Source organism: Phallusia mammillata, chromosome 3, assembly GCF_965637545.1.
Source record: "Phallusia mammillata chromosome 3, kaPhaMamm4.hap1.1, whole genome shotgun sequence".
In the NCBI taxonomy this organism is placed as follows: domain Eukaryota; kingdom Metazoa; phylum Chordata; class Ascidiacea; order Phlebobranchia; family Ascidiidae; genus Phallusia; species Phallusia mammillata.
This window is the reverse complement of record NC_137254.1, coordinates 9,447,671-9,460,567: the sequence shown is the minus strand read 5'-3', so window position 1 is coordinate 9,460,567 and position 12,897 is coordinate 9,447,671. Positions and strand designations below refer to the sequence as shown.

The 12,897-nt window shown below is 38.4% G+C and overlaps 1 protein-coding gene across 1 annotated transcript; it reads right to left on the bottom strand.

The window, feature by feature from the left end:
• Nucleotides 1–3,603: 3,603 nt before the first annotated feature.
• LOC145219453 (colipase-like) lies at nucleotides 3,604–6,076 on the bottom strand. Its single transcript, XM_080086817.1, has 3 exons — nucleotides 5,981–6,076; nucleotides 4,922–5,041; nucleotides 3,604–3,708 (listed from the first exon to the last, which is right to left on the bottom strand). Exons 1-3 carry the CDS (start codon nucleotides 6,074–6,076, stop codon nucleotides 3,604–3,606), a joined length of 321 nt encoding a protein of 106 aa, XP_079942943.1.
• Between the last annotated feature and the right edge of the window lie 6,821 nt (nucleotides 6,077–12,897).

The window sequence follows — 12,897 nt, the reverse complement described above, 5'->3', positions numbered from 1 at the left end:
TTGTGAGAGTATTTTGATATGCTACTTCATGTCACAATGGTTACCATGTTTACATGATTGCATGTCGCCCTTGATTTTAAGCCACCCCTAATTGTGAGCTGCATGCAGTGACGTTAGGTAATATTGTTTAATAACACATCATATGTTGCTACATAGTTCAACTATTAGTCAACAATTGTTAGTCACTCAAATAATTGTACCCAGCAGAGCGATTATAGACATGTAACGCAAATATGCAAAAGAATTTTAAACGCAAAACAAATCAAAAGGCCTGTGTCTAGAAATAATTTCAGAATGACATAAAAATGTAAGCCACCCACGGTTATAAGTTGTCCTTGATTGTAAGCTGCACAAGCGGTAGGGTAAAAACTTTGTCAAGGCTAACAATCGAATAAATACTGTACGTAAAGCACTCTGTTCTGTTAAACCTTATGCATTGTTTGACTGAATGCCACTAGTGATGGGACGATACCAGGTTTTGAAGCGAGTACCGATACCGAGTACGAGTACCACATGTATATACCTTCGATACCGAGTACCGAGTACGATTACCGAGTACTTAGGTGTAGTGTTGTACTTAGTTGTATATCACTGGCTAATTTATCTGCCATAGTCGGGGTACAGGCGTGCACACACACACGCCGAAAAATGTAATCTCCATGTGATAGCGAAAAAGATATACGTAAACTGGTGGAACTTTTTTCCAATTTTGTGCTGTCCAAAGCAAATATTGGCATAAAGTTGCCCGTATTCTTATGGTGTAAATCGGCCTTTGGTACTCGCACGTTGGTATCGAAAACTGAGGCAAAATATTTCGATACCGATTACGAGTATCGATACCACTGAAATCGTTCGATACCATCGATACCGAGTACCGAGTACCGGGTACCCGTCCCATCACTAAATGCCACATAAAGTGAATAAAAAAACAAACATTTTAAAATACACTAAGATAATTTGATTACAAAGATTTATTTAAATGTTTAACATTGTGCAGCTTTTTTGGATTGGTAATTGTTTTAGGGGTATTGTGCTGCTATGTTTACTTTTTTCAAGGTAAACCCAGTCTGCAGAACATGGCAGTTCCCAGCTAGATCTCGTGCATGCAGGACCTACATGTCCCGCATGTGCGCGTGGACGACCCGTAAGTCCGCGTGCAAGAGCAATTTTAGCAGGGGCAAAGCAAGTAAAAGAGGCCAAGACCGGCCAATTAAATGCCTTTGCCCTAATCCCCTATAAACCAGTGGTGGAATTTAGCAGGTTCACACCGGTTCTATAGAACCGTCTCACTAAAGTTTATGAGATCAGCGAACCGGTTAGCATTACTGATTACTGGCATTGGATTTTTTTTTTAGTAACAGAACCGGCTGAAAAATATGACTTTTGTGATAGAACCAGTTAACAAAAAATTTGAATCCCATCACTGCTATAAACTAACCACCCATGTTAGGGAAAGAGGGAGGGGTCCGACAGAAAATAAACCACCGAAAGAAACTCTGTCAGATAGTTTCAACCGCCAGAAAAAGGACACATATGAACAATGCTGTTAAATGCAATTAAATACTACACTTTGGATTAAATACTACACTACATTTGCTAGGTATTTAAGCTTAAAAGCGGTTATAACTTGGTTCTTTGCGCCTGTAACTATAATTAAAACCAGGAAACTGTGCCTAACCACACCTCTGCCTCCATTTATTACAAATGAACCGGAAATTTTCTGTTTTGCCACGTTAGGTCGGTTTCCACAGGGGAAAGTACCTACTATTGCCAAGTTCTCAATCGAGCATGACACAATCAGGATGAAAATTTGCTTTCATTGGGGAAATTCTTACAACAACAAATTAGGCTGTACCTGACGATTAAAAAAATCTTTTTTTAAACAATTATTAACAGAATAATATCTCAGAATTTTTTCTCGTTTTGTAATTATTACATTTTCATTAACCAGTCGTTTTTACTTTTATTGCGCCAACCTCACTTTCTTGTGAGCCCCAGTCACTTAATGCCTTGTAATGACGCTGTAGCTGCAGCGTGTTTGGCTCTCATCCACCAATTGTGCCCTCCACCTCCACTTTTAACGTTTCAACGTTGCGCAGCTATTTCCGGCTTGGTAATTGTTTTAGTGCAATTGTGTCGCTATGTTGTCTTTCACCAAGCGAAATAAACTCATCTAAACTCAACGCATATGTGAAAAACTGTTTGAAATTGAAATATATGTGTTACTCGCCATTGCACATATTATTATGTTTTTTATGTTTTCCGCCAGTAACCCTAACTCACTTGCATGGCGTTGGTGACATTTATCTACCACACAATCGGTTCTTATGATGTCATAACCTTGACATTGTTTTACTTAAGTTACATCTTGTAAGCGTGGCTGCTTCGTGTTTATAAGCGACTGGATGTTATAGAGGCATCATGCTTTATTAATTGACTGGTTATGTGTGCTTCTTCGGTAACGGATGGGAAATTTGAGCTAACTGAACTGTTGTTGGTCGTCCAATGTGTAATTGTGCATTTCTGAACCATAGATTCCACCATCGTCAGCCAACGTGTTGTTTCTGTAAATAAGTGTATTTTCCGGTAGGATTTTTGTTGCTTAAAGTCTCGCAGTTAGTTACTAATGTAGTTTAGTGATATTTAATTAATTTGATGCTGTATTTGCAAAACTTGAAGTCTGCTGGTCGCTTTGAATGTTACTGTGACTCTAGTCCTAAAATAGTTCAGTAATAGTCCTAGTCAACTGTACTGATAATTTCTCGTTTGATGCCTTAAAAAGTAGTACATATTAGCTGGAACCGATTTTATCTGTGTGCTGTTCTTGCTGCCAGTTCTTTTTGTCCAGTTGTGGTATCGAACAGGTTGGTGAGGTATAACTTTTTAGCCTGCAATCTGGAGTGTCGTAAGGTGACTACTTTAAGCTTTTATTGTCTATCTCTCATGGCCAGCTGCACGCATGAGACCTTATAGGTCGAGAAACTGTGTACTCTGACTGCTGCTAATCTTAATTAAACAATGGCGAACTTCCTGGGAAGGAATTCCGTCGGATTAAAAATCACTGCTTTAGACTAAAGCATATATAAAACACAAGTAGTCTAACCCATTGTTACACGATAGGTCCCCATTAATACAGCAGGTATAGGGAAAAACACATAAATTGTTTGATTTTACAACCTGTTGGGCTTTAACCCGAATTTGAATGACCAAATCGAAAAAAAACTCTGGGGTTCTAACATTTTAGGCTGAATGCAAATATTTAAGGTTTCCATGAAAAATAAGCGACCAAATTTACACGAAAAAAAGCAATATAGCTTGTAATATTACGTTAAAATGTTATAACCTGAAATTTTCATTTAACTTGGCGAATCAAATTCGCGTTTGATCTCTCCAGTTTGCAAAAATCAGACAATTTAAGCTTATGTGTTATTTTTCTATACCTGCTTTATCATTTTGAATACAAAATGGCTCGATAGGCTTTATTGCATAAGAATAAGTTGGACAACTTATTTTTTACGTAGACTTTGCTTTAGTCTATTTTTTTGGACCATTTTTTTCCATAAACACACAATTCACACGACCATGTCTGATTTATTGACCATATTAGTACGGTGGATCATTTGGGTCAACACAGATCTTGACATCATTTACTTCTTCGCATTTCAAGCCAGCCTCGCAAGGACAATGTTCGTAGAAGTCAATGACAAGCTGAAAAGAGTAAAGTATAACAGTTGTTGTCAAGTTAAATCTTTATAATCAACAGCTTTAATGGTAGAGTTAATTTCTAGGTGTAAAAAAACTGAGCGACACAAATAAAGCACTAAACAAAATTGATTATTTAATGCAATAATACAGTTACGCAGCTATACGCCGTATTATAAAGCGTTATCTCACAAAATAGCTGCAGCTCACTTAGTCAATATCCACCAATAGTGCCCTTCACTGCTTAGCGGTTCATAACGTTTTAACGTTGCGCAGCTATTTCCGGCATGGTAATTGTTTTAGTGCAATTGTGTTCTTTCACCCAGCGAAATAAACTTAACCCAACTCAAAAATTATGAAAAACCGGATTTTCCTAAATAAAAAGTTTATGAGAATGTTTTCTAAACGCTGAAACCAACTACAAATTCGCTCGGTGAAAGAACACATAGTGCCACAATAGCACCAAAACAATCCAAGTAGGAAATAGCTGAACAACGACGAATAGTCAAAAAACGCAAAATAAGTGGTTGATCAAGACTAAACGCGCTGCAGCTACACCGTATTATGAAGCGTTGTGTGACTAAAGCTTAGCACTAAGTTTGGCGCATTGTGTGTAAACACGACTAGAACGTTGGTGGGACCAGTCGAGGGGGGCCCTAAAATGTAACCATCAGTTTTTGGGAAAGAGGGTGGGGTTCAACATAGAGATACCGATAATATTAAACACATAACCTGTGTGTGAGCCTGGAGTTTAACCTGTTTATTAAAACTTAAACAGGGCCGAAAAGAAACCCAGCCTATAACTTTGGCCTACTCACAGCGCAAGCGCGCGTGTATAAAGTAAATCTGACGATTTTGTTTCAATTTTTGTTCCTACAAACCCAAGAGCCCTGAGTACAAAATTCCAGATTAGTTTTTTTGTCTTTATATGGGTCTAGCGCGCAGGATCATTCGGCCAAGTCCATACTATATATCACACTACTTTTTTTACGATGTTTGAACGCAGGAAGCTACCGAGAACGAATCCTGGTCGAGGTTTTCATGTCTGTATGGGTCAGGCGCACCGAACAAATCGAGGTAATGTCCAATGTTTTTTTTCACGGGGTTTGAACCCAGGGCACTCCCGGGGACGAATCCTGGTCAAGGTTTTTTATGTCAGTATAGGACAGGCGTACCGAAAAAAATCGAGATTATGTCCAACTTTACAAAACTACATTACGTCTTTTTGGCATCTGGCGCCCTCTATCGACAGCGGACCACATCGTGCTAGCTCCCAATCAGGTTGCAAACAGCACGTCGATTTGCACTGAGTACCTTCTAAGCACAGCTCTCCTTCGTCCTGAAAAGAAATAAAATTAGTTTTAATTAGTGATGTGCCGAACCGGAATTGTAAACAGGCCCCATACTGGCTTAGAGCTCAAACGCCGTACCTCACGACAGACCCACATTTAGCCAAATTTTGATAGAGCTGAATGATTAGTTTACCAGCTAAAGAGGAATAGGGTTTGAAAGTAGGTTTTTGAATTTTTTTTATTAGAAAGTAAGTTTTAAAGTTAGTTTTTAAATGCCTTTTTAACAAATATTGTTTATACTTCACCGGACCAAAGTTGCGTTACAATGCATTACATAGCACGTTGTTACACGTTACTAACCCAGACAGTGTTATTTTGATAAATTATTATTATGATCACAGAGATAAAAAGCGCAGTTATGATTTCAAAAAAGTTGCAAAACACAAGAACCGATCTTTTTAACAGAGTTGTTAGCTTTCAAGACGCGTTTTTTTCGCATAAATATACGCAGTAGGTTGCATAGTGTATTTAAATCAGCACAGATAACAGTTATATTGTAAACTCTTCGTCCACCATAAAAAGAAGTGTTTTTGAAAAAAAATTCCCAGTAGGGGGGATTTTTGTAATTTGTAGGGGGGGGGAATTTGTGTCACAAAATTAATCTGTTACTGGTTGTCTGTGCTATGTGTTATTGCTGCATTTGCCATATATGAGCAGAGAAAAAGAAAATTTCTGTTCTAAGAATTACATAATTAAGTTATAACTTATATTTTATATATACAGAAAACTAAATTTGTGAGGGGAAATTAGATTTGAATTTTGACTAAAAGGGTGCACATAACGAAAAAGGTTGGAAACCACTGCTCCTGCCTATTATACACCATGCTGTTCCAGAGGGGATACTTTACACTACACACTATACAGTATTTGAAAACCGCTTTAAAGATCTTTTTTTCGTTTTGAGAAGGTTGTGTAGGCCTACTTACTAGTCCAAAGAGCAATCCATAGTTTGCATTTGGATTTCTGAATGCAAGAGTAGTCACCAATAGACAGGCGGCCAAGACTATAGCAACACGAAACATTTCTTATTCTATGCCTGCAACAAAGAAAAAATATTTTTTACTTGACTGTTTCAAACAATAATTAGGGCGCATTTGCTCAAAATAGACATGTATCAAATCTAGTTTGTTTTGTAACTTGTGTTAAAACGTTTGTCAAGTCTACAAACCTAATTTTAGCTTTCACCTCCAAACATGCATCTATTCTGTATCCTATAGCACTTTCTGTTGGGTCTATTTGTTTACACATGGCTAAAGCTAGACGTATTTATCGAAAGGTCAGTGGAAAAGGGATAGCATCTGGCTAGATTCCCATACACCCACAATAGCATAGGCCTGTACGAAGGATAAATTTAGACCAATGTATTTACCAGGTATGTTTTCTAGTAAATTTTGTCACGCTCCTCAGAAGGTAAGTCGGCCAAAAGACGAAGTGCTGAAAGTTACCAGAGTTCTAATACGGGACGGGTTTGGGCTTTTTTTTAGAAAACGGGCTTTAATCATATAACTTTATGTTCTATATCCGTATTTTTTATTTAAATAAACTGCAGGTGAGTACTTTTTAAAATTCATCGAATGCCCAACAGCCCTAAAAAGTCAAAATAATCTATTTTTATTGTACATTATATTATTTTTGTCTTTATTGTAAAACATATTATGTACTATTAGCAGGCGTTTGGGTACATGCTTGTCAATCAAACTTTCTTCTGAAAAAGGGTTTTGGATTCTGGCTCGAATTTTGAACCCGCCTACAATGTGCACAGCAGAATACGTGTAGCATGATATATACACTGCGGCGTTGCTTTTATTAAATATGTTTTACCAAAAGTGTGACTTCCAAAACAAGTCTAAATAGGGATTGTAATACAGCTACTAACCCTACCCTAATATCACTGTTAATTAACACAACTGTGCTCATTACGCCATCTATCGGTATTTAGCAGACTTTGTCTGTTGTGACTTCTTATCTCAGTTAGTAGCTTTGCCACACATGTCAAGTCGGGGTGAAATTAATCTATTTCATTCATACTGTAACGGACAGTAACGCTGCTCAATAAAAAATACTTTACCCGCCGTTGCAACCATTGCGCCATAAGTCCATTGTTACGACATAACTGCCAACCTTGTATGCGTTCTGCTTTCACGGTTTCCTTTGTTTCTACACTTGCAGTCTAGTTTGTCTTACAGCAGTATCTGAGTTAGTTGTGAGTGTATTAAGTTGTGCCGTGGTGGAGAATTTTATGTTATGTACGGTACGTAACATAATTTGGACTGTTTTGACGTTTTGATCGAATCAGGCCGAACCTAAAATTCCGTTCTGGACGTTTTTAACTGAACCTTGTGTTGTTGCTGCAAGTGAACTCAATTATGACAAACCATAATCACTTTCACAATGCGAAAGCTTTAGTAAACTTGTAATATTTTGCTGACAACGTGGCTCGTATTTTATAGATGCAACAAATAGTTAATTTATGATATTTCGTATGGGCGAAAACGAAATTTAAGCCCTTAATAATTTCATGCAATATAAAAGTTCGGCTTCGGTTGAATTTTCAAAAAAGTTCGGGCCGAAACCGACACTTCGGTGCTTTACTAGTTTAATCACTCTTCATTTAAATAAAGTGCCCGTAAAAAGACTAGAAAAGTAAAATTAGCACAAGGCTTGAATTCTACACTTAGGACTACTATAAATCCCTTGGCCTGGCTTACAACTGTTAAACGCAAGCTAGCAGCTGTTACACTTGTTATTTAGGCTCAATGTACACTGTACACCAGGGGTGTCCAAACTTTTTTAGTGGGGGCCAATTTTTGCCAGATGAAGACGCCCGCGGGCCAATTTTTGCCAGATGAAAACGCCCGCGGGCCAACGTTTTTAAAAAATTGAACTCAAATATACGGGATTTAAGGAAATTGTGGGATTTTGTTGCGTCAGCACGCTGTACACTTTGCTGTTACCGGTTTCATGGAAGGCTTTTGCGTGAAGTCGCAAGTCGCCAAAACGTTTTTGCGAAACAATTTGAAAAACAGCCGCGGGCCACGGCTATATTTAACTGCGTAAAATAGTTTTCGCTTGTAACCGTTATTGCGATATTTATTGCAAGCTATTAGGGTCGGGGTAAGGTATTGACATTCAAAATTCAATAAAACTAGAAAAAGAACTTGGTTACAGATGTAAAATTTTTAAAAACTTATTTCCCAACCCAACCCCTCTTTAGCCGCTAACTAAATAATTCAGCTCTTTACGCCACCTATGAAAAATTAGCTAAATGTGGGTCTACCGTGAGGTATGGTTTTAATAGCTCTACCGTTATATGATTATTACGTGAGGCGTATTCTATGGCATCCCTAGTGTCAAAACGGATAAAAATGAAATAACCACAAATTAACATAAATCATTTTTCTACCACTTACTGTGTTAGGAAATGCAGACTAAGGTTATCAGATACCCAGAAGCGGCATCAAAAAAGCCACATAATATGCGCAAATAAATATATGAGTCCTGCCACTCGCTGTGTGCAAACATTACCGCGATGTACGCCAAACCGTTATGGCTAATTGGCCAAATACAATTGCGTTTGTTTCTCAACATTTCGTCTTAAGTGGCCCAGAGTTGTAAGTCGGGCCGGGGTTTTCAGGCCGTGACCGGCCGGGTTCAGGCTTAGGTATCATCGAAAAAATAGGCCTGATTCGGGTCTGACTTCACACTCTGTGTCAGTATTTTTTTGAAGAAATCTATCTAGCTAAGTAACAGGTTGCTGGACTTGACCTAATGTCAAACAGCCCTGAAACGCCATGTTTAAGACCAAGTCTGTTATTGTCTATTGTATTTGTTGTCTTGGTCTTTCTTAATGTATTCATGTATAGGCCTGTCAATCAAAGTTTCGGGCCTAAACGGAATTCTCAAACCGAGTCGGGTTCGGGCCGGGTTTCGGGCACAGATTTCAGGCCCGTTTACAATTGAATTGGTGGCTATTTTTTAGTTAAAATGACAAGCGCATGTCCTATTTGGGGAAGAAAATAACACCATCCCTTATACTTTTATCCGTAGGGTTTTATATTTTGAACCAACTCTCTTAAAATTGTTGTATATTGTACAATTTCAGTCTTCGCAACGAAAAAGCTGTGTCAAATGACTGATGTGCAGACGTGGTCAACTAGATGATTCTAGTTGTCTCATTCGCCAAATTAGAGCAAAATGGCTGTAATTTTATTTCCAATCTAATTTAGAAATATCGGGTTTAAATTTGAAATGTACTGCAGTTGGTTAGTTTAAATCTAAATATTAATTCTAATCTAATTTGAAAATAAAAACGAAAAAAGTAGTTGTCCAAGTCTGACTATGTCATATTCAACGCCTAGTATTTGTCTTTTTTTGCGTGTTGTAAAAAATTGCCTCCGCCAGCAATAGAATTCTGTATTGTGTTTCAAGTTAAGCCATACCAAACTGTCTAACTCTTTTTAAACCCTCAAAAAATTTTTGACAAAGATAAGATATTTAATTCTTGTCTGTGATGTAACAAGTTGCCTTTGGATCATTTTTTATTACTATGAAACTAGGTGAAATTAATCCTACATGCTGGTGCGGATATACTTTCGGACTTAATTAACTTTCAACGGTTACCCCATGCTTTATTTTCGATAGTTTGACCAACCCTGATCTAAAAGTAAGTTGAGGTCAATGTGTTAGTCGATAGGCGCAATAAGACAATGATTGATTTTGTGTCCCTAATCCCACCATGGGAGCCACAGTTGTCGGGTGGGGCGTTTCGGACCGGGTTCGGGGTTAGGTTTCTTTATAATAACGCTCCGACTTTTACACTCTGTGTCAGAATTTTTTGAATAAATTTAGCTAGCTAAGTCGCTAGTTGCTGGAAATGACCTAATGTCAAACAGCCCTAAAACGCCCTTAAATGTTCGAGACCAATTGTCTATGTGTTTGTTGTCTTGGTCTTTCCGGGGACTTCAATGTATAGACCTGTCAATCAAACTTTCGGGACTAAACGGGCTTCTCAAAAACGATTCAGGTTCGGGCCGGGTTTGGGGTCCAATTTCAGGCCCGGTTACAACTCTGATGGGAGCACGCATTTTTTTGCCGCTACCATGTTGATTCTTAAACAACTCAAATGCTTCACTAGCAAATCGTCTGTCAGAAACACCACCATTTTACCATACCATCGTTTATCATTTATTGATCAAATTAGTTTTGGTGCCTCATTTGGGTCCACACATATTTTGGTGTCCTTGTCACATTCCAGCCCCGCTTCGCATGGACAGATGTGATAAATGTCAACCCATGCCTAAAAATGGTAAAAACTTTACAACTTTTAAATGAACTGCAAACAGTGCACATTGTTTGAAGCTATAAGCAGTGGTGGGATTCATTTTTTTTATCAGCCGGTTCTATCACAAAAGCCATATTTTTCAGCTGGTTGTGTTGCAAAAAGTCCATTGATATAGTAACCAGTAATGCTAACTGGTTCGCTGATCTCATAAAATTTCGCGAGACGGTTCTAGCGAACCGGCTGAATCCCACCAATGGCTATAAGGTCTCATCAGTGCAGCTGGTGACAAGACAGGCCATAAAGTCTTTTGTAGTCATCTAACGTTCTTTCAGTTTGTTGGGAAGTAACAAGCTGAAAAGCCGTGCAGCACTAAATCTGTTTAATGCCACAACTGAATATACACAACAGAGATTCCATAATGGCCAAGCTCAATTATCATGCAATGACTCAATGCTTTTACATTGAAAAGTTCGGGCGGGGTTGGAGTCAGGTTCGGGCTTAGGTTTCTTAAAAATAGCATTTTACACACTGTGTCAGTATTTTCTTAAATAAATTTAACCGGCCGAGTGGCCAGTTTCTGGACTTGAATTAATGTGAAACAGTCCTAAACCGCCTTATTCAAGACCATTGGTCTATTGTGTTTGTTGTCTTGATATTTTCTGAGGCTTCAATGTATAGGTCGGTCAATCAAACTTTCGGGCCTAAACGGGCTTCTCAAAAACGATTCGGGTTCGGGCCGGGTTTCGGGCTTGTACTTTCGGGTTCGGGCTCCAATTTCAGGCCCGTTTACACTCTGATACTTACATCTTGTTCACATGGAGCATTCTCTATGGACTTCAAGGCGCACCGTCCTAGTTCCCAAGGGTCATATGCACAGCAGTCCGATTTGCATTGATCACCTTCCAAACATATTTCACCTTCGTCCTGAAATCAAACGAGATATTATTAACAGTGTCTCATGATTGAACTGATAGTTAAATAAACAAGCAGATATGGTCAAACTGGCGATCCCCTACTACGAAGCTGACATGTGCAGCATACACAGCCAGCAACGGTGCTTGTGATTCGACTTTCGGCGGATTCTCCTCTGATCCTGTGCAGCTCAGTTGGTAGAACGCGAGTCCCGGAAAGACTCCTGTCGTGGGTTCGAATCCCACTGCAGGCATGCTTGGGAGATCAGCTGATTCGATACAACGCCTTTAATAGGCCTGGCGTACTATGAATAATCAAGAATTGATCAAAATAACCCGAACGAATCACAAAAAAAGCTTAAAATGCCGTTACGCAACAAAATAACGAAAGTATACTCGACAATAATTGTGGTTTGTTGTGATTTTTATTCTGTGTTTTCGTTGAGACCAAAACAGCAGTTTCAGTAATGAATTAAAACCATCCACAGGACTTAAACTTTTTAACAAATTTGTCGTTCAACTTGTGTAATGCTAAACAAAATATAAGTTGTTTGTTCAAGAACTTGTATTTTTGCTGGCGTTTCGACCACCAGAACGGTAGGGCTTCATCAGAGCAATGAATGATATTGTGAGATTTCTTGCCTCTAGTGGCGCCAAGCTGTTATGTACGGGCATTGCTATTGACGCAACAATGACGTTGTGACGTCAAATCCATTGTGGTGCAATTACCTTGTGCGAGACCGCATGGCTTGCGTTTATTAGTGTCTGCTTTATGTGCTGACCGCATGAAAGTGATTATGCAATAGGTAACTAACTGGTCTGTGTTTCTTTCTATGTAAATAAGGAAGTTTACTGATAATATGCCAACTGTCGACGGATATATTTGAGCTGTGTAAAGACTTGAGTTACTGGTGAGCATTCTATGTTATTACGATTTGCCTGTACAGTACCCAGATTGGAAAGTTTTATTTTTGCGCGGAGGATATTTTTTTCGTCAAAATAATTGCGCGGATTTTTGCGCGGAATTACAATTTTCTGCGGGGATCGATAGACTTTTGATTGACAGATGGATTTAACGAATAACGCAATTTGTATGTAACGTCTGCAAGACTATCCAGCCGACAAAAAGAACAACTAAATAAAGAAATAAACACGACGAATCTTCAATTTTGCTCTATTGCGCACGCAGCTGTTCTGCTAGATTCTGCTATTTTTCATAACGATTCAAACATTTTGCTGATTTGTTTTGTGGGGATAGTTTTTGATTGCCAAACTGCTTTTAATTGTTTTTAATTATTTTTCATACAGAAAACATTATTTTATGTAACTTACCCAGCCGACAGTCACTTTAATAGTCAAACTACGTCCTAAAAATACAGATAAATGTACTTTTAACGACTACGTTGGCGAAATAGAACTGTTATTTCAAGCGTGACGATCGGTAAGTTTCGGTGTGCTTGACTGATTTACGTGGATTGTTCGTGAAATAAGGCTTGTGACGACATAGAACTTCATTGTAAAACGAAAATATAAAATTTAAAAAAAAGTTTATTATAGTTACCTACGAAAGCTATGCTGAGTTGCGCGGATTACACGTAAAATGCCCAAATTTGCGCGGATTACAAGGGGAAATCCAAAATATTGCGCGGAG

Excerpts from the sequence above, each read along its gene's own strand:
- LOC145219453 (XM_080086817.1), bottom strand. The coding sequence starts at position 6,076 with ATGTTTCGTGTTGCTATAGTCTTGGCCGCCTGTCTATTGGTGACTACT. Across the intron at positions 5,042-5,980 it reads ATGGATTGCTCTTTGGACTA|GACGAAGGAGAGCTGTGCTT; the intron begins GTAAGTAGGCCT and ends ATTTCTTTTCAG. Across the intron at positions 3,709-4,921 it reads GCGCCAGATGCCAAAAAGAC|CTTGTCATTGACTTCTACGA; the intron begins GTAATGTAGTTT and ends TACTCTTTTCAG.